General features: G+C 41.1%; 1 protein-coding gene across 5 annotated transcripts in view; it reads left to right on the top strand.

The window, feature by feature from the left end:
• LOC100021798 (dipeptidase 2) overlaps nt 1-22,253 on the top strand; it is a 41,100-nt gene extending 18,847 nt beyond the window's left edge. For 3 of the 5 annotated variants that reach the window (XM_016427739.2, XM_016427738.2, XM_016427737.2), the window contains 10 exons: nt 6,316-6,536; nt 7,114-7,240; nt 11,715-11,844; nt 12,470-12,611; nt 14,252-14,321; nt 14,904-15,080; nt 15,888-15,972; nt 16,145-16,220; nt 20,358-20,493; nt 21,081-22,253. In XM_016427739.2, the coding sequence (XP_016283225.2) occupies nt 6,409-6,536; nt 7,114-7,240; nt 11,715-11,844; nt 12,470-12,611; nt 14,252-14,321; nt 14,904-15,080; nt 15,888-15,972; nt 16,145-16,220; nt 20,358-20,493; nt 21,081-21,281 (1,272 nt within the window). In that variant the 5' untranslated portion in view covers nt 6,316-6,408 and the 3' untranslated portion in view covers nt 21,282-22,253. Of the gene's footprint in view, nt 1-4,998; nt 5,436-6,315; nt 6,537-7,113; nt 7,241-11,714; nt 11,845-12,469; nt 12,612-14,251; nt 14,322-14,903; nt 15,081-15,887; nt 15,973-16,144; nt 16,221-20,357; nt 20,494-21,080 lie in introns of those variants that run through there. The other 2 variants (XM_016427741.2, XM_001373803.3) reach the window with 2 other exon arrangements.
• The last annotated feature ends 4,586 nt before the right edge of the window (nt 22,254-26,839 follow it).

Below are 26,839 nucleotides of genomic sequence, written 5' to 3'. Positions count from 1 at the left end.
TTCTTTTTCAAGGTTCTTTGTTCTTTTCTCATGCTCAGACTACTATAATAGTCTTCCTTGGAGCTTGCCTGCTTCAAGTCTCTCCTTTTTCCAATCCATTGTATATCCACCTGTCAAAGTAATTGACCATCCCATCCCCCTACTCAATAAATTCTCCCCATCACCTCCAAGCTCAGCTACAAAATGCTCCGTTTCATAACTCAGCCCTCTCCTACCTTTCCATTCTTCTTCCTCCAACATAGACTCTTTCATCCTGTGACACTGGCCTCCTGGCTGTCTCACGAACTAGAAAATCTCCATCTCTTGGCTCCAAGCATTTTCTTGGGTTCTCCCCCATGGATATTCTCCCTCTTCATCCCCATCACTCCAATGGCTTCCTGGACTTCCTTTGAATCCTAACTAAAATCCTACCTTCTGCAAGATTTTTTCCCAATTCCTCTTAAGTCTAGTGCCTTCCCTCTATTAATGATTTCTTCTTTATCCTGTATACAGCTTACTTTGTACATGGTTGCTTTCATATTGTCTTTCCCATTAGATTATAAGCTCCTTGAGGGCACACTTCTTTTTTAAACCTTTACCTTCTAAGAATCTGTCTTAGATTCTAAGGCAGAAGAGTGGTAAGGGTTAGGCAACTGGGGTTAAGTTACTTGCTCAGGGTCACACAGCTAGGAAGTGTATGGGGCTAAATTTGAAACCAGGACCTTCCATCTCCAGGCTTGGCGCTCTATCCACTGAGCCACCTAGCTGTCCCAAGGGCAGGTCTTTTGCATTTATCTATATCCCCAGTTTTTAATACAATCCCTGACACACAGAAAATGCTTAAAAAATACTTTTGGACTAACTAATTTTTTAAAAACCTTTACCTTCCCTCTTAGAATCAATACTGTATATTGGTTCCAAGGCAAAAGAGCTAGGCAGTGGGGATTAAGTGGTTTGCCCAGGGTCACACAGCAAGGAAGTATCCAAATTCAGATTTGAACCCAGCACATTCCATCCTTAGTCCTGGCACTCTATCCACTGAACCACTTAGCTGCCCTGGGACTAAGTGACTTTCTATTCCAACAATTCAATCCTAGAAATATTTATTAGGCACCTACCCTGATTGACTCTGAGCTGAAACTACTTGGTCGTGGAGTCAAACCTGTTTCGTGTTTAACACAAGGGGAGATACCTCTTCTTTAAGCCACATGGTTTTCCCACAGACTCTTGCTCCGCCTTTAGCGTATCCACTCTTACTGAGGTCATGGACCTCAGCATCTTCCATTGAATAGACTTTATCAATCTGAACATATTTTTCTTTGTTGATGCCTTTGTTTTGTTCACTCATTTAAAAGGAGTTTCTTTTTAGAGGAAGGAAATGGAAATGTGGCAGTTTTTTCCCAAGCTCAGGTTCCTGGTCTGAATAGTTTTCTCCATTGTATCTTACTGCTGCATTGCTTCTTAGCATGTTCTGTTTGGAGCTGACTTCTACACTTGCCAAATTCCTAACCTCCAAATCTAAAAGGCAGAGGATTTTCTTTTCTTCTCATCCCTCTTTCATTCTTTCTGAGATCTGCTTATCTAGCTTAATTCTCTCATGGGATGCATCATCATGATATTAAGAGCCAACGTTTATTTTTTTCTTTTGCTCACTTTTTTCTTTCTTTTTTTTAAAGTTCATTTATTTATTTGATTAATTTACAATCTTTTTCCATGGTTACATGATTCATGTTCTCTCTCCCTGCCCCCCACCCAAGCCAACGAGCAATTCCACTGGGTTTTACATGTGTCATTGATCAAGACCTATTTCCATATTATTGATATTTGCAACAGAGTGATCATTTAGAGTCTACATCCCCAATCATATCCCCATTGAACTATGTGATCGATCATATGTTTCTCTTCTGCATTTCTGCTCCCACAGTTCTTTCTCTAGATGTAGATAACATTCTCATAGATCTCTCAGAATTGCCCTGGATCATTGCATGGCTGCTAGTAGAGAAGTCTATTCCATTTGATTGAACCACAGTATATCAGTCTCAGTGTACAATGTTCTCCTGGTTCTGCTCCTCTCACTCTGCATCACTTCCTGGAGGTCCTTCCAGTTCACATGGAGTTCCTCCAGTTCATTATTCCTTTGAGCACAATAGTATTCCATCACCAACAGATACCACAATGTGTTCAGCCATTCCCCAATTGAAGGGCATCCCCTCATTTTCCAATTTTTTGTCACCACAAAGAGCATGAGAACCAGCATTTATATAGTGCATTAAGGCTTGAAAAAATATTTTACATATGTTATGAGTTGGTGCTCAAAACAACCCTTTGAAGTAGGGGCTTTTATTATCCCCATTTTACAGAGGAGGAAAATGAGTTTGTGAAATGTTAAGATACTTGTCCTGGATTACACAGCCAGGAAGCATATAAGGTAGGCTTTAAGAAATGGGAACTAAGAAATGTCAACCCATTTTTAAAATCCTTATTTTCTTTTTTAATGTCAACTCTTAAATAGAAGGGGAAAGGTTAGGTAAATGGGGTTAAGTGATTTGCCTACAGACACACAGCTAGGAAGTGTCTGAAGCCAGATTTGAACCCACAATCTTCTATCTCCAGGCTTGGCTCTCAGTCCACTGAATCACATAGTTGGCCCTAATGACAACACATTTTTAAGTAGAACTTTACTAGAACTCTTCTGCCTTGAAACCAATACAGTCCACAATATTGATTCTAAGGCAGAAGGTAAGGTTTTTTTTTTTAAAAAACAAACAAACAAGAACTTTGTTGTCTTAGACTTACTCATCTATAAAAATGTGATAGCCTTCCTTGAGGGTATGAACTGTTTTCCATTTCATCTTCGTATTTTCAGCATCCAGCACCATGCCTTCTCCAAAGGATTATAGATATCTGAACTAAAAAAAATACTTAGAAAATGCTTGTTGATTTTAATTGAGTGTTTTCTTATAACAACCTTGTAGAAGTTGATAGTGCATGTATTATATCCCCATTTTGCAGCTGGGAGAATTGAGATTAGATAAGTAAAGTGATTTACTCCCAAAGTTTTGAGTGCCAGGGATGGAATTCCAGTCTAAGTCTTTCCTAACCTCTAAGTTACTGCTTGTGTCCCTATGCCCCATCCTATTATCTTGTCTAAAACTGACGAACTGAACTCAATATATTATCCCCAAAATACTCCCCTCTTTCTAACCTCCCAGTCACTGTGGAAGGCGCCATGATTCTTCTAGTCATTGAGGTTCATGGCCTAGGGATCATCTTCAACTCTTCACTCTCCATATATGGAATGTGTTCCCAATTCTCGATGATTCTCCCTTCTCAACATCCACTGAATGTCCCCCCTTCTCTCCTCCATCCTGGGTCAGGCCCTCATCACTTCACCCCTGGACTATCACAATAACCTCTTGGTTGTTCTTCTTGTCTCAAGCCTCTCCCCATTCTCCTCTGTTTGTTTGTCTTTAAAACCTTAACTTCTGTCTTAGCATCAGTTCTAAGAAAGAAGAATGATAAAGGTTAGAGAACTGGGGTTAAGTGACTTGCCTTGGATCGCACATCCAGGAAGTGTCTGGGCTTAGATTTGAACCTACATCCTCCCAACTCCAGGCCTGGCACTCTCTCCACTGTACTCCCCAGCTGTCCACCATCCATTCAGCTGTCAAATTGATTTTCCTAAATCATAGTTCTGACTCTATTTAATAAACTCTAGTGAGTCCCCATTGCTTCCTGGATCGATACTAAATCCTCTTTGGGGCTTTTATCAAGCCTTTCATTACCTGGTTCCTTCCTCCCTTTGTCATCTTTGGACATCTTACTGACCACTAATTATTCTTTGATCCAGTGACCAGGCCTCCTTGTTGTTTCTCACACAAGACATTCTATGTCCTGACTCTGTACATTTCTACTGGCTCTCCCCAATGCCTGGATAATTCTCTCCTCCCTTCTGTCTCCTGGCTTCCCTGGGTTTCTTCAGGTCCCAGCTAAAATCCTACTTCCTGCAAAAGACCTTTTCTGGTCCTACTTTCTGCCTGTGCCTCCCCCTGAGATTATTTCAATTTATCCTGTCCATTTCTTGCTCATACATAATTATTTACACATTGTCTTCCCATTAGACTGGAAGCTCCTTAGCTTCTATGTCTCTTTGAATCCCCAGTGCTTAGCATGGTGCCTGGAACATAGCAGGTGCTTAATAAACGTTTTTTGACCATTTCATTTGACTTGGTCATATAAAGGTTGTTAGAATGTGGCTCCTGGTTTTCGGAGATCACATTGTTAAATACTGACCAGCACACCTCTGGGGATAAGGGTCAGATTTGGAATATAAGCTCTGTTTATCCCTCCGAATCCTCTGTGCCTCCATTTCCTAATAGGAAAGTAAGGGGATGAGACTACCTGGCCTCCAAGTTTCCTTTCTATCATCCCAAATGACGAACACAGTTAGGCAGCACAATGGACAGGGTACTGGAGTCAGAACTGAAGTCGGGAATATATGAATTCAAATCTTGTCTCTGCTATTCCCTCGCCGTCTTGGAAAAAGAGATTTATTGATTTTTTTTTATTTAAATTTATCTATTTGTTACATTAAATACACATTTAACCCTTAAGACATCATTTGACCAAAAGATGTATGTATCTATAAAACTGTGTCTTGCTTCATTAGTTCTTTCTCTGGAGGTGGACCCACAGAAATCATTCTTTAAATGATATTTCTGTGGTGTATGTAATGGTTCTGCTTGTTTCACTCTTGATAATTTCATGTAGGTCTTCCCATGTTTTTCTAAAATTAACCTATTTATCATTTCTTATGGTGCAGTAGCATATTTAATCAGACTGCCTCAGTTTCCCCATACCTAGTTCCTGGAGTTTCATGAGATATTTGTAAAATGCTTTGCAAAATTTCACCCACAGTATAAAAGCTACCCAGCATCTAGTATTATTACTGGTCCAGCTGTGCCCTGTTCTGCTTAGATCATATCCCACTGTGTTCAGTCTCAGAAACCCCATTTTAGGAAAGATCAGAGTGAATCCCCAAAAGGGTGACTTGGAGAGTGAGGGGTCTCAAGACAAGGTCATACAACAATTGGTTGAAGGTTCTAGTACTATTTAGCCTAGAAAAGATTTAAGTGGGATAGGATAATCTTTAAGTATTGACAGGACTGGTACCCAAACCATCCAAGTCTCAGAGATCTGTCCCTTCAGCATCAGGGCTCAGAGGGACATGAAGCAGACCAGGACACTCAGGACGGTGATAACTATGGGGCCATAGTGACTCTCTGATTCTTTGTAAGGCTACTTTTCTGAACTCCCTTGACCTTTTAGTTTTGGATCAGACCCTTGGAGGGTGAGCAGGGCTGATAGGATGGAGAGCAGGTCCAGAGAGATGTGTCCTAGGAAATGATGGCTTGGAAACAGAGGGGAGAGAAGAAAGGAACTAACATTGAGGAAGAGTAAGATGCAACTTGTGACCAAAGGGATTGGCCATTGACATGGGTTGACCTTAGAGGTGGTGATGATTTGGGGAGAGCTCAATGGATACAGCTCAGTCTGGTGTAAAGTAGGCTTTCTTTTGGGGTCACCTTAATCAACCAACCTAGGTCTCTGTGCATATGGAGAGTGGGGAGTGTGTGCTGCGTTCTTGGGTGTTTTAGGGACATCTGTGAGTCCTGCCAAGTAGAACCAAGATTCACAAACCACCTTCTGGGGCATTTGCAGAGGGGAGATAGATTATTAGAGCTGAATAGACCTTTTGCGCCACTTCCCACTTTCTCCAAAATAAATAAATCACTAAGAGACAATATAGCATATGGAGTAGAGTGCTAGACTTGGAGTCAGAAAACTCTGGGTTCAAATTTTACTTTAGACACTAGCTAGGTGATGCTAAACAAATTTCACTTAGCTTTCTTATTTGTAAAATGGGAAGGGGGGTATAGATGACCTTTAAAGTCCCTTTTGGGGCATTTTCCTCTCCTTTAAAATGAACCAGAGAAGGAAATAACAAACCACTCCAGAATCTTTGCCTAAAAAGCCCCATATGAAGTCTTGAAGAGTCAGACACAACTAAAAATTACTAAAGAACAAAATTCCATCTCGTACATAGACCACTAAGAGATACAGGGTGAGACAAGGTTTCCCCATGGAGAGGTGGGCAGCTCCTGCTTCCTCTTGGTGCCCCTTCCCCTCTAGCCTAGGGAGCTCTGCCCCTCTCCCTGACTGGCCACCTCTCCCTGACTGGCCATCTCTCCCAGGTTTCAGGCAGTCTCCAGGGTGCCATGTGTCTCTGCCATAGGGTCTGATGGAAAATCATTGCCTTTTTTTTTTAATCTCCAGCATCTTCCATCCTCGAGATAGGAACTTGCATCTCTCCCTCTGGACCACATGTGACTGAGACCTCCCCTGAACTTACAGGGCACCTTTCTGGGCATGGAGAAATCACAGAGGCTGCAGCTGCTGGTGCTGATGCTGCTCGGAGTGGGCACAATCTCCAGCAGCAGTTCTGGGCTAAGGGAAAGGGCTCATGCCCTCATGAGAGCCCACCCACTCATTGATGGGTATGTACCTGCCCTCCTCTCTACCCTGCACCCTCCTGGGCACCAAGGGCAAATTGTTGCTGAAATTTGGTCTCCATGACAACAGGCAAGTCATTATTCTGTCAAATCTAGTTTATCTGCTCCAAAACCTGGGTCTTCCCCTGCCTCACCAAGGGCTTTGGTGGTCAGGGACAAAGAGCTCAGAGTGACCTGGGGTCAGAGCATTGTTTCACCTCCAATAAGGACTCACATTTCTGCAACAATTTTTAAAACCCTTACCTTCCATCTTAGAACCAATACCATGTCTTGGTTCCAAGGCAGAAGAGCAGTTAAGGGCTAGACAATGGAGGTTAAGTGACTTGTCCAGGGTCACACAGCTAGGAAGTGTCCGAGGTCATATTTGAACCCAGGACCTCCCATCTCTAGGTCAATCACTTCATTCTTAATCTCTGTCCTCAGTTCTCCCCGACCTTGATCCTTGACGCCCCTTCTTCCTCCAATTCCCTGCCTTTGGTCCCTCCTAGCTCCTGCCCTGAGCCCTCTCTGAACTTGTATGTTAATTTTCCCTGACCCCTGACCCAGACTTTCTCTCCTATAGCCATAATGATTTAGCAGCCATGCTGAGATTGTTTCAACAGAACAAACTCCAAGGCCTCAACTTGAGAACCTTCAACAAAAGCCAAACCAACATCCAGAAGCTTCAAGCAGGGATGGTAGGAGCCCAGGTATAACCTTCATTCATGGTCCCCATTGACCATCCCTCTAGCCTTCCTCACCACCGTTGTCCCTTGCTTACCCCTTGCCTATCACAAGTTGATGTTTAATAAATGCTTGTTCATAGATTTACAGATTTAGAGTTTAAGGATCTTAATAGGTCATCTAATCCAATTTTCCATCTCATCCAGCCTCCTCATTTTACAAATAAGGAAACTGACGTAAGTGGATGTCCAATGACTTGACTAGGGTGAGACAGCAAGTAAATATTTGAGACAGGATTTTGAACCCTGGACTTCATGACTTAAAGTCTAATGCATCAAGCCCTGCTAGGTTGGATGACATTGGAGAAGATCTAAGAGTGTCTAGTGGTTGAGCCTTGCCTCTAATATTCTTTATTCTTGTACCCAGAACTTAAATGAGTTAATTATGTGTGTTTTTTTAAGCAGAATTTTTTAAAATTCAGTTTTATTTTATTTTCATTTCTGAATCCTTTCCCTCCTGTTTTCTACTTCCTTACCCAATTAAAAAGCAAGAAGAAGAACACCTGTTACAAATAGGCACAGTCCAGCAAAATACATTCTCAAAGTAGTCATGTTCATAAAAGAAATATGTTTCAGTCAGCACTCTGAGTCCATCAGCTGTCTATCTGGAGGTGGGCAATGTTTCATCAGGACTCTAGAATTAGGTTGATCAGAGTTCCTTTCCAAGAAATCTTTCCAAGTTGTTTATCTTGATACTATTGTTGTTATTATATAAATTGTTCTGCTGATTCTGTTCACTTTGCTCTCATCAGTTCATACAAGTCTTCTCAGGTTTCTCTGAAACTATCCCCATCAGCATCACTGATTAGAGCACAATGGGATCCAATCGCGGGCTACTAGGTGGTCTAGTAGGTAGATTTTCAGGCTTGGAGTCAGGAAGACCTAAGTTCAAATGTGGTCTTTGATACTTACTAGCTGTGTGACCCGGGGCAAGTCATTTAACCTTGTTTGCCTCGATTTTCTCCTCTGTAAAATGAGCTGGAGAAGGAAATGGCAAACCATTCTACTATCTTTGACAAGAAAATCACAAATGGGGTTACAAAGAGTTGGGCACAACTGAATAGTGACTGAAAAACAAAATTCCATCACATACATAGACCATAATTTGTTTGACCATTCCCCAATTCTTTGCCAGTATGAAAAGAGCAACTATAAATATTTCTGCATGCATGGGTCTTTTTTCCTCTTTCTTTGATTTCTCTGGGATATAGACTTAGTAATGGTATTGCTTATAGTTTTCTGGGACATAGTTCCAAATCGCTTTTCAGAGTGACTAGACCAGATCCCATTTCTACCAACAGTACCTGATTTCCCAGATCCCCTCTGTCATTTATCATTTTCCTTTTCTGTCATCTTAACTAATATGATAGATGTGAGTTGACTCAGAACTTTTTAAATTTACATCTATCTAATTGAGAGATTTTAAGCATTTTTTTTCACATGATGATTGATAGCTTGTATTTCTTCCTTTGAAAACTGCCTATTCATATCCTTTGACAATTTATCAAATTGGCTATTGTCCTTTTTCTTACAAATTTGACTCCATTTCCAATATAATCAAGAAATTAGATTTTTATCAGAGAAACATGCTGAAAAGATTTCCCTCTCCCATTTCCTAATTCTCTTCTAGTTTTAGTTGCATTAGTTCTATTTGTACAAAAACTTTTAAGTTTTATGTAACCAAAATTGTCCATTTTAATTCCTATGAACCTTTTTATTTCTTGTTTGGTCATAAACTCTTCTGTTATCCATAGATCTGACAGGTATATTTTCTCACACTTTCCTAATTTCCTTATGCTATCATCCTTTATATCTAAATCACTTCCCTTCATGGAGCTTAGCTTGATAGATGATGTGAGATGTTGCTCCATGCCTGTTTTCAGACAGACTACTTTTTCAGTTTTCCCATCAATTTTCATTGGTTCTTGCTCAAGTAGCTGGGATCTTTGAATTTCTCAAATGCTAGACTATTGTGCTCATTTACTTCTGTACATTGTAGACCTAATCTATTCCACGGATCAATGTCTCTATTTCTTCCCCACTACAAAACTGTTTTCTTTCTGATTAGTGCTTTGCAATGTAACTTGAGATCTGGAATGAGTTTGGGTTTTTAATTAACAATAATAGGATGTAATACAATGAAACAAGAACAAATATTTATTAAATGTATTATATCCGGAGTCTCAAGCCAAACACTGAAAGAGAGACAAGAGGTTTGGCTAAGATAACAGACCTTGTCTTCATCAATTGATCAGTTCATCAACAAACATTTCCTAAGTGACTAAGCTTTGCCAGTCCCTATGCTGGGTATTAAGGAGAGAAAGTAAAAAAAAAAAGAAACAATCCCTTCCCTTAGGAAGTTTACATCCAATCAGAAGAGGGAAAATAAGTATACACACACACACACATATACATTTATATGTGTTTAAACTCCTAAATATATATATATATGCATGTTTATAAATATATGTAGTTGTTTAGTCATTTCAGACATGTCTGATTCTGTGTCCCCATTTGGAGGTTTTCTTGGCAAGGATACTGGAGTGGTTTGTCATTTCTTTTTCCAGATTATTTTACAGATGAGGAAACTGAGGCAAACAGAGTCAGGGCCACATACTTAGTAAGTATCTGAGGTCAGATCTGAACTCAGGAAGATGAATCTTCCTGATTCCAGGACTGGCACTCTATTTATTCACTGTGCCTTCGAGCTGCCCAATATACATATGTATACATAAAATATACATATATACAAAATAAATGCTAGAGAGTTAGATGTAAGATAGTTTGGGTGGGGAGAAGCTAGCAGATAGGGGGATCAAGAAAGTTTTCATATGGAAAATTGTTGGAACAAATATACCTAATCTGTAGCAAAAATCACTGAGAAAGAGTTCTGAGAATGATCAATCAATTTATTAGGGATTCCAGTGGCTCCTAATCAGTTGAATTCAAGACCTTCTCCATGGCCAAGGATCCCAATCCTCAGAGGCCTGGGGGTTTTGTAGCATTTGGAAGATAACAAAAATGGAATTGGATGGCACAATTCCAAGACTGGTCATCTTCAGAAGTGGGGGAGGCCCTATAATTGGCTAAGGGACATGTACATAATAACCCTTTTTACAGTCATCATTTACTAATATCCTCTCATGAGACTTTCCTGCAAGCCATGACTTCCTGTCAACAAGGTCCTGGGACTTCTGCAAGGCCATCTGACCATCTGGGCAGGGTGTTGGTCAACAACAATCTGGGATTCAAGAGTACTGATGGGGCCCTTAAGGATTTGTGGTTTTAAAGCAAAGATTAATTGGGAGTGAGTAGAAATGATTCATATGGGTGAGGGGTTTTTGCTGTTGCAATAAGAGACTCCTAAGGGTAATGCAATTCCCTATAGTAGGCCTAACTAGTACCAGTAAGATTCTAACTTATAATAAAATATAATCTCCATACTTTTCAATATGCAAATATGATCGATAATAGTGAGAAGGTTAATTGATCCCAGGCTACATGATTGTTGATCTAGTAGTATATCTATCCATCTTAACTCTGCCCAATCTAACATAACTCACTGATTCCCATAAAATCACCATGAACTGAGTAAATACTGATTCAATTGAGTAGCAATATCAACACTTTCTTCGCAAGGTAGTGCTTGAGCTGTATTTTGAAGGAAAAGAGGAAGTCTCGGAAGAAGAAGTAAAGGAGAGTATTCCAGCCATGGGGCATAGGAGATGGAGTGCCATGTTTGAGCAACAGAGAAAAAGCCTATTTGGCTGGACCATAGATTGTGGGAAAGGGAACAATGATTAATGCATCTGGAAGACACATTGGGTCTATGTTTTGAAGACTTAAAGATAGAGCAATTTTAATTTTATCCTAGAAGCATTAGGGAATCACTGGATTTTACTGAGTAGAGGGACATGATCAGATCTGAGCTCAAGGAAAACTACTTTGACAGCTTTGTGAGGGATGGATGGGAGGATGTAGAAACTTGAGGCAGGGAGGTCCTTAAGGAGGCTGTTGCAATAGTGACAGGAGAGGACTTGAAGCAAAGGGCTAAGCTATGACTTGGCAATGGGTGCATATCTGAAAAAGAGAGAAGAACCATAGATTAGATTTGAGAGCTGGAAGGAAGCAGCACTCAAGGGGTCCTCTCAAACCTTGAGAGTTTGAACTCTAATCCTGGACTCTTTGACATGGGTTTTTGCAGACTTGGCTCTAGAAAACCCCTCTGCTTCTTCTTCCTACTGATTCATGGTCTTCTCAGCCATGAATTAATTTATGTGGAATGGTTCTTCTTGATTTCTCCTCTTGCATCCTTTCATTCCCAAGACCAAGTTTCCAGAGTAAAGGCCAGTCATCTACTGGGTCAAAGAAGATGGGGCTGAGGGAGAGTTCTCCAGGTCTCATCCCAGGCTCTGAGTGTCATGTCTCATGCTTCCCCTAGTTTTGGTCAGCCTACGTCCCCTGCCGAACTCAGGACAAAGATGCCTTGCGTTTAACCCTGGAACAGATTGATGTCATCAAACGCATGTGCCATGCGTATGAGGAACTAGAGTTCGTGAGCTCGGCTCAAGGTTACAACTCTTGAGGGTTAGGGGGGCAGGGGAAAAAGAATGGGACCACCCCTCCAAGAGAGATCCCAGACCCTAAAGGCCCTTCTCAGCCTCTTCTCAAAGTTCTGAGCAATCTCCCAGCCTTCTAGTTCTTCAGCCCCTTTCCCTCTTGCCTTCACTGAGCAATACCACAAACTGAGACCTGATCCCAACCCTGTGTGCAGGGAAATCCTCAGGAGCCAGTCACATTGACCCAAAAGTGTCTCGGGGGACCTGGGAACCAAGAGTGTAACAGTGGGAACAGTTCAAGGGGATACAATCTCTGCAGACTTGGGCAAACTCTAGTGCCCCTGATCTTGCTTAAGAGAAGGGTCATCTCCCCTGGAGTCCATGGAGGTGGAGGGGGGTCTTTTCACAGCCACTGGCAGCAGTAGGTTCTCCCTGACCATCAGCCTGGAGCATCCTGAGAAGGGAGTGATGGGTCTTGGAATTTTTCCTCTTCCCTTCCCTTCCCTTCCCTTCCCTTCCCTTCCCTTCCCTTCCCTTCCCTTCCCTCTCCTCTCATCCCCTTTCCTCATCTCCCCTCCCCTCCAAGATAGCAACTTATTCCTTTGGGACTCACTGCTCCTTCCTCTCCCATCCCTAGAGCTCAAGGAGAGCCGGAAGCTGGCCTGCCTGATTGGGGTGGAAGGTGGCCACTCCATGGATGGAAGCCTGGCCATCTTGCGAGTATTCTATGATCTTGGAGTCCGCTATATGACTCTCACGCATTTCTGTAACACACCTTGGTAAGAGTAACAAGAGTTTGGGTTTTTTTAGGGAAGAGTTTCCATTTTATTTCATTTTTCAATGAATAAACCTTAATTTTTTTCTCCTTCCCACCATCATTTCCCAATTTTTTTAAACCCTTACCTTCTGCCTTAGAATCAATACTAAGGGGGAAAGGTAGGTGGCTCAATATATAGTGAATCAGATTTAGAGATGGAAGCTCCTGGGTTCAAATCTGACCTAAATACTTCCCACCTGTGGGACCCTAGGCAAGTCATTTAACCCCCATTACCTAGCCCTTATGCTTCTTCTTCCTTAGATCCAATATATAGTATTGATTCTGAGATGGGAGGTAAGAGTTTAAAAAAAAATCAATGCTATATATTGATTCCAAGGCAGATAAGGGCTAGGTAATGGGGGTTAAATAACTTGCTCAGGGTCCCACAGGTGGGAAGTATTTGAAGTCAAATTTGAACCCAGGACATCCCATTTCTGGCCTGGCTCTCTGTTCACTGAGCCACCTAGCTGTCCCTCACTTTAACTTAAAAGAAAAAACAAAACCCTAGAACAAACATACATGATCAAGCAAAACAAATTCCCACATTGGCCATATCTGTAAATGTGTCTTGTTCTGTATTCCAAGTCTATCCCCTCTCTGTTAGGAAGTGGGTAACTCAGATCATCATTAGTCCTCTGGAATCAGGATTGGTCACTGTTCTTGATTCTTTCAAAGTTGTCTATCTTTATAATTCAGTGGTTACTCTAGAAATTGTTCTCCTGGTTCAGAATACCCATTCAGAAGAATCAGAGGGTACCAAGTGGCCATCCTTCTAGGGCTTCTGAAGTGGAGGGCATGATGGATCCAGTCCAACCCCAGAGTTGGTGGGAAGACCAGAGTAGACAAAGGGAAGGAAATTTAGGGGCTAGGAACTAGGGCTAATACCCAGGTCTTCAGCATGAGGAAGACGTTTTCTTAAGGCATTAAGCCAATGATTGGCGAGCTATGAGATGAGGAGGGGGCCAGAGTTGTATTCTTACACTGTGAGCTCTGTGGAAAGGTATTAGATATAGAAGCAGAAGACCCATGTTCAAATCCTAGCTAAGCCACCAACAAGGTCATTGTTTGACCTCAGGCAAGATCTCTTCCAATCTTTGAGCCTCAGTTTACTCATCTGTAAAATGAAGAGGTTGGACTAGACTCTCTAAGGTTCTATGATCTTTTGTTCAGGGAGAGAAAATGGGGCGGGGGACAGGACCAAAGCTGAACAGGGGTCCTGCAGGCTCCTTCATGTCATCGTTGGGGAAATTTGGTACTTAGAGAGGAAGATAAGAAAAATGTTTCCTCATCTAAGATCCTTGGGCTCATTCTTGAACCCTGGGCTTTGGAGCCAATAGAGATTCATAGGAACCAGCAAACCAGCTCTAAGACAAGCCAGTAGCCTGAGGTAGAGTTCTAGGGTTCAATGTTTCTCCAGACCCTGCCCACACTGACCCTGGGTTCTTAGGAGGGCTTTCAAAACCTTATTTCCTTCTTTTCTGTTTTTTAAGGTGAAGGAAAGGAAAGAAGGTATCATATGACTGCATTGGTTGGATATTCAGAGTTGGGAGATCCTAACTTTGTGTCTATTATTGCTAATTTACATTGTTCTATGTCTTATAGGGCAGAGAGCTCAACCAAAGGCCTGTATCACTCTTATCCACAAATTAAGGGACTGAGTAGCTTTGGTGAGGTAAGAGGTCTCAGAAACAGAAGGAAGATGGACCTACCTGGGCTCAGTGTTGGAAGGGCCTTCAAAAATCAACCAGTCTAACCCGTACCAGAGCCCAGCTCCCCCTTACAATATTCCCCACCAGTAGTTGTATAGCTTCTTCCAAAGATCTCCAGGTCTGGAGAATTAAAAGCATCCAGAAGCACCTCATTCTATTTTTAGGTAGACAAGATTGTTGGGAAGTTTTTTCTTACACTGAACTGAAATCTTCCTTTCTGTTCCTTCCACCCATTGCTTCTAGTTCTGCTCTCCAAGACCAGATAGAATAAGGCTAGTTCCTTTTTCCCTTGACAGACTTTGAAGGCAGCTATCATGTCTTCTTCCCACCTCCCAGGCCTTTTATTTATGCTAAATGTCCTCACTTCCTTCAAAAGATCCCAGCATGCCCTGGTCTCCAAGTCTCCTTTACTCCCCTGGCTACCATCTTCTAATGGGCTCCTTGATCCACTCCTAGAGGCATTACCTAGCTCCTGGCTTAAAATTAACTCCATTTTGATCTCTCCAATCTCTATCCTGCTTCCTTCCTTGAATCTGATGTTTTAGAAAGTGATAAAGGAAATGAACCGTCTGGGCATGATGGTGGACCTTTCCCATACCGCAGATGCCACGGCCAGCCAGGCAATGATGGTGTCACAGGCTCCTGTGATCTTCTCTCACTCTTCTGCCTTCTCGGTATGCCAGAACTCTAGGAATGTGCCAGACAACCTCTTGAAGCAGTTGGTAAGCCAGAGTAACCCTGTCAAATGCCAGGTCTGGGACACTGCAGACCCTCTGTTCCCAAGCGGCTGAGCTCCTAGATTCTCTTCCCTCATCACAATCCATTCCAGAAGCCAGTACCTCCAGGGTGGCAGAGAACAATATAGACCCCCAGAGGTCCTTAACGCTAGACTTAGGATCAGACGATTTAAAGTTGGAAGGTGTCTTAGAGGTCATTGAGGCCAGGCCCTTTGTTTTTCAGATGAGGAAACTGAGGTATAGAGGGTTTAAGTGAAAGGAGTCATTTGGATGGAGAATGCTGCAGAATGTCTCACCTAGCTTCCTGAAGACACCTCTCCTCTCTCAGTCCCTAGTCTGCTTGAAATGTTCACTGTAAATCCCTTGGAGCAAGAAGGGTGGTAGAAGATGAGGAACTCACAAATTCCAGAGGCATCCAACCAGATTGTTGGAAAGTTTTTTTTTCCTTATACAGAACTGAAATCTTCCTCTCTGTCCCTTCCACCCATTGTTTCTAGATCTTTCCTTTGAAGTCAAACAGAATAAAGCTAGCTCCTTTTTCCCTTGAAAAACCTTGAAGACAGCTATCATGTCCCCGTCCCACCTCCAAAAGGCTTTTCTTTATGCTAAATATCCTCAATTACTTCAAAAGATCTTTGCATGCCCTGGTGGGAGGAATGTGAAGCTTGGCTCTGCAGAGGATTTATAGGAAGATAGGAACAAGAATAATGAGAAAGCATGAATAGATCATGACCTGCCCAAGTGGAAGGCAACCTCACTGGCTACTTTGAGGGGCTGTGTCTCTTTTTGCAGAAAAGGAATGGTGGCATCGTGATGGTGACCTTCTCTGTAGGTGTGATTCAGTGTGACCTGCTGGCCAACATCTCCACTGTTGCAGGTGAAGCCCAAGTCATTTGTCCCCTGGCCGTGGGAATGATGGCTCATCAGAGGTGGGCCAGTGGGTAGTGGGAGAGGAATGTGAAGACAAGAAGTGGGTCCTGGAGGAAGGGAGGGACATGAACCTCCATCTTCCCTCCCATGCTGAGAACCCTTGGTGCTCTGATTCTTAGATCATTTTGACCATATAAAGAAGGTTATAGGAGCTGAGTCCATGGGGATTGGAGGAGACTATGATGGCGTTGACAAGTGAGTGGCTTATTTCTGTTACCATGGAGCTAACTACATGGAGGGGAATCTATAAATAGAGAGTCAATAAACATTGATCAAGTGCCTAATATGTACCAGGTACTGTGCTAAGTGCTGGGCATGCAAAAAAGAAGAATCATAGATCTTAAACAAAAATATCATATAGTCCAATCCCTTCATTTTGTAGATGATGAAACTGAGATCTATAGAGTTTAAGTGACTTCTTCAAGGTCACATAGGTAGTAGTATAGAATTTTCATATCCACCAAACTGGATTGTGGTGGGAAAGGCCTTTGTGGAAGGAGGTATCAAATACATGGGCATCATCAATCAATCAATATTTAATAAGTATAACCCAGGGGAGGGAGAGAACATGAATCATATAACCATGGAAAAATACTTAAAATAAATAAATTCTAATAATAAAAAAGATAAAATAAAATAACAAATATTTATTAAGAGGCTACTATGGGCCAGACACTAGAGATGCCAAAAAAAAACTTTCAAGGAGTATAAAATTTTGTGGTAAAGATACCAAATAAATAAATATATACAAACAAGCTATTTATGTTACAATAGAATTTATAACTGAAAAGGTAAAGTCAAGAGATCTTCTCAATAGGATAAATAATCAACAGAAGGAAGGCACTAAAATTAACAGGAGTTGGGGACAGCTTCCTATAGCAGGTGGGATTTTAGTTAAGTCTTAAAGGAAAACAGGGAAGATGGTAAATGGAGATGAGCAGGAAGAAAGAATCAACAGTTCATGGCAACAGCTTGGTTATGGGGGGGGGGGTGGAGTGAGAGATAGTAAAAGATCCAGGATAGTTGTGAGCCTGGGGGACCCTACAGTAATATATAGAAGGTAGAAGGAGGAAAGGCATAGGAGGAAAGGTAATGAGTTATCTTTTGAACATTTTGAGTTTAAGAGGTCGAGTTTGGACATCTAATTTGAGATGTCTGAAAACTGATTAGAGACTTGAGATTGGAAATCAGTAGTTTGGGGGCAGGAAAGGGAACTTGTATCATCAGTATAGAGATGATAATTAGATCCATGAGAGCTGATGAAATCACCAAGTAAAATAGAATGAAGGGAGAAGAGAAGAATGCCCAGGATGGAACTTTGAGAGACACCAATGGTTGGAGGGCAAGATTTGGAAGAGGATACATCAAAGGAGACTGAGAAGGAATAGCAAGATAAGTAGGAGTGGACCAGGAGAAAGTTATTCCCTAACATCATTGAGCACCAAGTTACCATCCCATCTCACTCATTCCTTGCAGTTCCATTCTTCCCAAAAGACTAGGCTATACCTACAGCCAGCATTCCCTCCTTAACTCAAATGCCTAGAAATTAAGAGTTGAAAGGGATTTAGGCTGCCAGATAGTCTAACCCATACTTGAAAGGAATCTGCCCCTTTAACATGCCTGATAAGTGGTCACCCAGATGTGTAATTTGACTTCTGACCCCCCTCCCCACTCTACTAAAACGTCTCTCTCACTTTCACATATCACTTTCCATATTCAATTTTCATCAAGTCCTTCTTGGGCTTATGGTCACCTTTCCAGATGTAGTCGCCCAATCATCTCCTCTTAGACCTCACCTTCCTTTGTCTCCCTCTGCACCATGTGACAGTTGCCCAATCTCTTCTCCTAGACATTTTTTTCCTTCTCTTTGCCTTTTTGACACAGTTCTATCTTGGTTCTTCTCCCATCTTGGTTTTCTTTGCCCATCCCTTTTCTTTCTCTTTCTGATCCCCCAAAGTTCAGGACTCAACCCTTCACTCTCCTCTATACTCTTTCCTTAACAATCTTACCTCTTCCCATCATTTCTGCTATCACTTTTATACTCATGGTCCTCCAAAAATGTTCCCAAATTTCAGGCTGCCTCCTTCCCTCTTCCCTTGCATATCAACCAATCAGTCAGTCCATCATCATTTATTAATTGCCTACTATGTGCCAGGCACTGTGCTAAGTGCTGGGGTACTAAAAAAAGAGGCAAAAGACAGCCCCTGTTCTCATGCAGTTTATAATCTAATGTAAAAAACAATGTGTAAACATATAACAAAATGTCAATTAAATAATTAAATATTTTGTTTATTATTATATAATTATATAATACATATTATATATTATATAATCTGTAATATAATAACATATAATATGCTGATATACATTATATCTAAAATATGTTCTTACATAATTGTATATTATATAACTAATAGTAAGTAAAATAAATAATAAACAAACAAATAAATAGATAAATAACAGAAGGAAGACCCTGGGAAGGTTTCCTATACATGCCCCATTGTCACATCAAGCTCCAAACATTCCAAACCAAACTTACCATCTTTTCTGTAAAGCCAGCTCACTTTCTGTCAATAGTATCTTCTCTTGGAATTATACCTAATAATTCCTTTTCCTTCTCCCCTTGCCCACCTAGGCGTTTATCAGCCCTTTTGATTTTTCCTTTTTGACATCTTTTATATCCTTTCCCTCATTTCTCTTCATAGTAATGGCACTCTAGTGGAGGTTCTCATTCATTCATGCCTAACTGGTCACCCTGACACCATCCCCTCCCTCCTTTAATTCATACTACTATAACCCTTACCAGGACAGGGTAATTAGGACTGAGTCCTAGGGAACTGAATTTAGAGGGTATTGAGTTTAAAAGACACTGTCAACTCTTGGAGACCATCAACAGTTAGAAACAATTGAATTTAGCATCTGGTTGGCAAAGATGATTACTCAACTGAGAAATCTACCAGATGGTAGGTTGATGCCATCTCTTTTCCTGTTCATTCTGCTCCTTTGGCTTGCCCAAATGAGGATGCTCAATTCTCCTTACCCAAGGGACAGTTTGTGGTATGTGTCCTAGACCCAAAATTTCCTAGTTATATATCTATATGCCATTGTGAGAGAAAAATCCCCCTAGTATGAAGATTAGATTTTAATGTTATCAATAGTCTTAAAATAATCATAATTGTAATTCTAAGCTACTTAGCATGTCATGATTTTAGCAGGCTTTTGTGAATATTCTGGTATAAGTATTAAGGTTTGGGATTAAGGAAATAACTGCTTTTGCAAGGCCTTAGTTCCAGCCCCACCCTTCAATGTTACTATATGAGGCACCCTTACTTGTGATCCATTAATCTCCACCCACTCTTAGCCCAGGCATCACTGCTTCCCCCTTTCCATCAAGTGATTCTTAAGTCATGGTCGAAAGATTTCTTTCACCAAATAAAGGGTGCTTCCTAGTTGACCTAACCAATGAATATTGCTTCTGGGTGTCTCTGTTCTTTGAGGGGTATGACTGTTTTGTACTCTTTTTATACTGGTATAAAAGTTGTCTAATTCTTTGGGGGTATAAAGGAAGGTCTCTCACAATGCTCGGGGTCCTCTGGAAATAACCAGGGGTCCAGCTTTGTTGTGGGATTGGCCCTTCCACAATAAACCTCTTTCTTTATGCCTTGAATATTTTGCTTATCATTTGTGTACCTGTGCTTAGAAAAAATTATGCAACACCATTATGGCAACATACAATTATGCAACACACATCATCTTCAGAAAACTCTACTCTGCCCACTTGGCCACACGTTCAAGAGCCTTCCATGATTACCCATTGCCTAATACACAATGTCCAAACTCATTAACCATTAGACATTAAAGGGCTTCCATCATTTGGCTCCAACTATATCTCTGGCTACTTCCCTACATGCCCCCTCTTTTCTATTCAAATATAGGGCTACTATGAGGGGAACACAAAGCACAGTATCCTTATGAGACATCATCTGTGAACATGAGAAGTAACTGGGTCAGGGTCGCTGGAGGGAAAGGAATTTTGGAAATGAAGGAAGAGGAAGGCAGAGCCTGGATCTACTTGGGGTTCATCTGCCTTCCTCAGTGGTTTTCATTGGGAAAAGATGTAATTAATCCCACAGGCGGCCACTCTTCAGAAGGACTTCTAGTACTGGAAAGAGGAATCAATAACAAGCATTTATTGAACTATAGGAATTCAGAGGAAAGTGGGAGCACTGTGAGCTAGCAATTACACCTCCCCAAGAAAGCCCTTTTCATCTTGGGTGAAAGGTTCCAGGTAAAGTCAAATGGAGATAGCTGGAGTAACTTGGTCACTTGCAGGTTCCCACAAGGCCTGGAAGATGTCACCAAATATCCTGTTTTGATTGAGGAGCTGCTGAGGAGGGGCTGGACTGAGAAGGAGCTGCAGGGTTTGCTTCGGGACAACCTCTTGAGAGTCTTTCAGAAAGTAGAACAGGTGATAGCTAAACCCTAAGGCCACCATCTTGGCTTCCCATGAGCTACCCCACTACTTCCCTACAAATGGCTCCCCTAGAACTGGACTGCCCCCTCCTGCCTCTGGATGGAGGAGCAGGGAAAGGTTCTGTCTTTATACTCAGGCCCAGACACCAGTCCATAGGTAAAAGCAGCTTGATGCCTATCTCTTTGGCCTTTCTTACCCTGTGTCATAATGTGGCAAACTATAGCCTTTTTTTAACCCTTCTCTTCTGTCTTAGAATCAATATAAGGCAGAAGAGCAATAAGGAATAGGCAATGGGGATTAAGTGATTTGCCCCAGGATCATACAACTAAGAAGTGTCTGGGGCCAGATTTGAACCTAGGATCTCCCACTTCTATCTCTAGCTCTCAATCCATTGAACCATCTAGATGCTTGAAAGCCACCCTAGCTTTCCTTTTGAGAGAAAGGTGGACAAGGGCACAGGTCATCTTCCTGGATGTTCATTTCTACTGGGGGGAGGAAAGCCTCTGTCTGATATAACTTCCCTACCTAGACCCTATTTGAGATGGCAGATATTGTCACCTCCTAACAAGGTCTCTTCTCAGGTTCGGCAAGAGAGCATGATCCAGACTCCCAGAGAAGACCTACTTCCTGAGATGACTATAGACAATCCATGCCGTTCAACTTCCCTGCAATTTCCATTACAGAAGCCAGTTTGGAGTGGGCAACCCTTCCTGCATCCAGCTCTGGATCTCACCACCCTTGCCCTTATCCTCATGTTTTCAGTGGGGCAGCTCTTCCCCTGAGATGGAAGAATGGGTCACAAAAGGGATAGGTCAATGCCTACTTCAGGATAAATTTGGAGCCCTTAATTTTGATCCTTAGGAAATGGACTCCAGCCTGGTTCAGGGGACAGTCATATTCTCCCCTCTCTTTCTAATCTCACTCTACTCCCTGACTAGGCTATTGACCCCATTTAGGCAGCAGAGAGTCCTGTCAAGGTATTGGCAGTTGCCTTCCATTCCAATGGTCAGTTCAATTTCCAATGGTTCCTCCAGATTCACTCCCTGGGAATCAGCAAAAAGAGACCATAAGGTGAAGGTGAAGAATATGGTAGTGATGGCAGCTAATAGAACAGGTAACAAATCTCATTGTTCCAGGCTCAGGTCCAAACCTCTCTTTTGGTCTTACCTTATCCTTAGTAGGACCTGTGATGAGTAAACCATCCTTTGCTTGAGGGGTCAGGGTCTTCTTTCCCCTCCATTCTAAGACCCAACCCAACAGAATCTCTGATGAGGGGAAACCAGACTGTGTCTACCCTCTCTCCTATCCCCCATCCCCCATCTACGAGAAGAAGTCTCTAGGTCAGTAATTCAGACAAAAGAGTCAGCATGTGATGGGGCCATGCAGGATTGCAGAGACACACAAGTCCTTATTATCTTTGCCCCAGAAATTGACCTCTGAATTGACTCGGACACCTCTGGAACTCTGGAGTTTTCATCCTCAACTTACAGTTATATGGAATCTTATCCCATTAACATTCACTTTCTCTCTTTTAGCCCCAAATTTAGCATCATATTAATAGTCTATGTCTTTTAGTTTGCTCTTCCCTCCCTCTTCTTTCCCTTCCAAAGATTCCAACACTTCTAGACCCTTGTTCTGAATTTCTAAATTTCTAATTATTCCCCTGGAAAGGCTGTTAGGGCACTGACTTTTATTCAACTCTTACCCACTAGGTCAAATGAGTAAGAATAAACTTAATGGAAATAATTTGAAAATCTGTGTCCTCTCTGTTTTCTAGCTTGTTTGCTGTAGGATCTCTCAAAGGGGCAGAATTTAAGGCTTGGTCCAGAAGGGGCACAGGGCACTGGATTTCCTTCTGTCCTACCAAGATCAGCTTGGCATCTGGGAGGGAGAAGATGTTCTTTTTATTTTATTTTATTTTATTTTTATTTTATTTATTTATTTTTAAATATTTTTCCATGTTTACATGATTCATTTTCTTTCCCTCCCCTCTTCCCTCCTCCCTTCCAGCATTGACAAGCAACTCAACTGGGTTGTACAAATGTTGTGTAATAATTAAAAGGTTGCCAAATTGTAATAATTAAAATTAAATTACGAGGCTGTTAGTAGTTTTTGTAGCTTTATTACATCAAAGTAGTGATAGTAAAGAGAGGGAAATGTAGGAAAGAGGTAGAGAGCAGTTTAGCTAAATACTCTAATTGCCATTCTAATGGAATGAATGAAGCTCATCACTGACAAAGGTTCCTTCAGGTCCAATCCCCAGTCAAAAATCCACAAGAGTCTCTTCAGGAAGAGTCACCAGTGCAGTAGTGTCTCCAGTAAGAGTGTCACCAATGCAAGAATATGTCTTCAGACCTCTGGTCACACCTTTATAGCCATTTTCTTCGTCCACTAGCTCTCCCAAGTCACATCTCAGGAACCAATCATAGTTCCTTAATTTGCCTGGCACCACCCAGGGGGGAAGTGCCTCTAGGATCAATTTCCTGTCTCTGTGGGTATATCTATACTTGCACATCAATGGTAAAGGATCTTCAATTTCCTGACTGATTACATCAAAGGTCACTGATTGATTACATTAAAGAAAACAAAGGGAGGGTAATTCCCTTTTCACAGTTGTCACTTGACACCTATTTCCATCTCATTCATTTTTGCCATAGAGTGATTGTTTTTTAAGGCCTAAGCCCTAAATCACATACCGATATATATGTGTGATAATTGATGTCATATGCTTTACTTTTGTATTTCTACTCCATAGTTCTTTCTCTTAATATGGATAGCATTCTTTCCCATAAATCCTTCAAGAGTGACCTGGCTTGTTGCATTGCTATTAGTAGCAAAGTTCATTATATTGGATTTTTCCACAATGCTTAACTTTCTGTATACTATGTTCTTCTGGTTCTGCTCATTTCACTCTGCATCAGTTCTTTGAGGTTCTCCCAGTTCATCTAGAAGGTCTCCAGATCATCAATCCTTACAGCACAATAGTATTCCATCACCATCATATACCACAGTTTGTTCAGCCATTCCCCAATCAGGGGACACCCCCTCGTTTTCCAATTTTTTTGCCACCACAAAGAGCATGGCTATGAATATTTTTGTACAAGTATTTTTCCTTATCTCTTTGAGGCACAAACCCAGCAGTGGTATTGCTGATCAAAGGGTATGCATTCTTTTAAAGCCCTTTTTGCATAATTCTAATTTGCTTTCTAGAATGGTTGGATCAATTCACAACTCCACCAACATTGCATTAGTGTCCCAATTTTGCCGCATCCCCTCCAACATTTATTATTTTCCTTTACTGTCATGTTGGCCAGTACCTCAGCATTGTTTTGATTTGCATTTCAGGGAGAAGATATTCTTATGTGAGTCTCCCTACCTTTTCTATAGGAATTCCTATTCCCTTAGATTGGCTGAGTAGGGAGAAAGGGAAGTCTAGGACACTGACCATAGGGAGGAAAAAGGGAAGTTCTCTCATTCTGGGTCTGAGTCCTTTCTCAGTGGCAGGCTGGGGTTGGAGTATTTATTGTTCCCATACTGGGTTCCTCTATTCTTGTACCCAAGTCAAATGTCACTATGGACTCGTGTCCAATTACCTGGAAAACCATTCATACAAGGGCTGCCTTTTGTTGGAGCTGAGAGTAGACACTCTGGTGCCCATCCAGGCATGACTTGTTGGGTTACGATTAATACCCATTTCTATCCATAAGCTGGTCCTCTATGCACTCCCTGTCTAGCTACTTTGCCTCATGGTCTTTCCATTTAAGTAAAAGTATCTTTATCACTTTTATGGATGAGAAAATGGGCTCAGGGATACAAAGTCCAAAGGCTTGTGGTTTGTATATAGCAGAGCCAAGACTCAAACTCAGGTTTTTTGATATTCAAGTCCACTGCTTTTTCTATTACATCATGGTACTGCCTGCCACCTTGTAGTTTGGCCTTCAGTCTTAGTCAAACCAATAAGCTACTAATACTAAAATTTGACCACATCAAGTTCTTCATTCTTATTTGTAGGCTGAATAACTTTCTTCTTTTCCTACACATCTACCTCTTCTCAATATCTCTCCTTGACTCCCCTACAGCAAATGCAGTCACCTCACATTGGGTTTTTTCTTAAACCCTGACTATCCATCTTAGAATCAAAACAGGGCATTGGTTCCAAGACAAAGGAGCAGCAAGGACTAGGCAATAGGTCACACAGCTAGGAAATGTCTACAGCCAGATTTTAACCCAGGACTTCCCATCACATAGATTTTAAGATAATCATGCAACGTGAGCAGAGGAAGTAGGAGAACATTGTACATAGTAACAGCAACATTGTACAATGATCAGCTGTGAATGACTCCACTATTCTCATCAATACAAGGATCCAAGATAACCCCAAAGGATTCATGAGGGAAAATGTTGTCCATTGCCAAAGAAGAGACTGATGGAGTCTGAATGCACACTGAGGCATACCATGCTTCACATTGTTTTCTTTGTGACTTTTTTATGATGTATCTTCTTATACAAAATGACGAATATGGAAATATGCTTTACAAGATAGTACATAATATAGCCTATATCAAATTGCTTACCATCTCAGGGAGGGGGGGAGGGAGGGAAGGAGAGAACTGGGAACTCAAAATGTTAGAAAATGAATGTTAAAATTTGTTTTTAATGTAATTGAGAAAAAATATTACTGAACTGATTTTTGTTCAAAGGAAAGAGGAGGTCTGGTGAATTCATTAAGACAGGTATGAATAAAGAAACAGCCCTAGTATGGCTCTCTGTAAAGGGAAGGGGAATGAACAGAGGGAAAAACTAAGGCAATGTAAACATTTTTTCTTAAGATATTAAGAAAAATGTATTAAAAAAATAAGCCTCCAGATTGTAGAGAAATATTATACTCATATATTGTTAGTGGAACTGAAAATTGGTAGAATCCTTTAAATAAATAAAATCAAACCCCCTCCCATGCCTATTTACTATAGAAAAGATTCAAAAGTAAAACATGATCAATATGTGGGTAACCAAGAGGAAAGGTAGAAAAGAAAGACTGTGTCACCAAGGGGGTAACTGTAGAACACCATAGGGCAGAAACTATGACTGGAGACTAAAGGGATTTGGGATTCAGGGCAGAATAGTTGTAGGTGGAACCACAGGAAGAGGGAGGCTGCTTTTGCAGGGGCAGTAATCAACACAGAGGATTTTAGAGTAGCTTATATAAAAAGGGAAAGGATACACAATCTTCGTGTCAGCTCATGTGGGTTTTTGACTCCTGAGATGAAAAGGTAAGGTTCACTCCCAGGGAATGGCAACTCTATTACAAAGCTCTCAGTTGTACTTGGTCTCTCATTCTGAGTGGATTCTGACTGTGATTTCATTCCCAAGGCTACAGGTTTCTGTGCAGTGTAGACATTTATATGCTGGCTGGGTGAGCGGATTTTGAATAGCACCAAGATCCAATCTTCATTCTGGATCAGGCCTGGTTCTTTTGAAAAAGACCTCCTTTCTCAAATATATAGGGAACAGAGTCTAACTTATTAAAAAAAAAAAGTCATTTCCCAAATGATAAATAGCCAAAGGGCATAAATAGGAAGTTTTCAGAAGAAGAAATCAATGATATCAATAGTCACATGAAAAAAATGCTCTTAAAATCGCTATTGATTAGAGAAATGCAAATTAAAATAACTCTAAGGTAACACTTCACTCCTATCAGACCAGTTAACATGATGGAAAAGGAAAAAGGCAAATGCTGGAGTGGATACGGAAAAATAGAAACATTAATGTCTGTTGGTGGAGTTGTGAACCAGTTCAATTATTTTGGAGGACAATTTGGAACTATTCCCAAAGAGCTATGTACATACCCTTTAATCTAGCAATACCACTACTAGGTCCATATTCCAAGGATATCAAAGTAAAGGGAAAAGGACCTCTATGTCCAAAAATATTTATAGCAGTTCTTTTTATGGGAACAAAGAATTGGAAATTGAAGGGATGCCTATTAACCAGGAAATGGTATTTGATTGTAATGGAATACTATTGTGTAATAAGAAATGATGAGCAGGACACTTTCAGAAAACCTAGGAAGACATATTAACTGATGTAAAGTGAAATAAGCAGAACCGCACATGGTAACAGCAGTAGTGTAGCAATGATCAACTTTGAAAGATTTAACTACTTTGATCAATACAATGTTCCAAGAAAATTTCAAAGGACCCATGATGAAAAATGCTATCCACCTCCAGAGAGAACTAATGAACTCTAAGTGTAGACTGAAACATACATTTTTCACTTTTCTTATTTTTCTTGCCTTTTTTTGGTTTGGTTTTGTAAACTGGTTAATGTGAAAATATATTTT

The sequence above is a fragment of the Monodelphis domestica genome, chromosome 1 (assembly GCF_027887165.1).
Source record: "Monodelphis domestica isolate mMonDom1 chromosome 1, mMonDom1.pri, whole genome shotgun sequence".
NCBI lineage: Eukaryota > Metazoa > Chordata > Mammalia > Didelphimorphia > Didelphidae > Monodelphis > Monodelphis domestica.
Note: the sequence above shows the minus strand (reverse complement) of the source record. Positions and strands in the feature narration are given on the sequence as shown.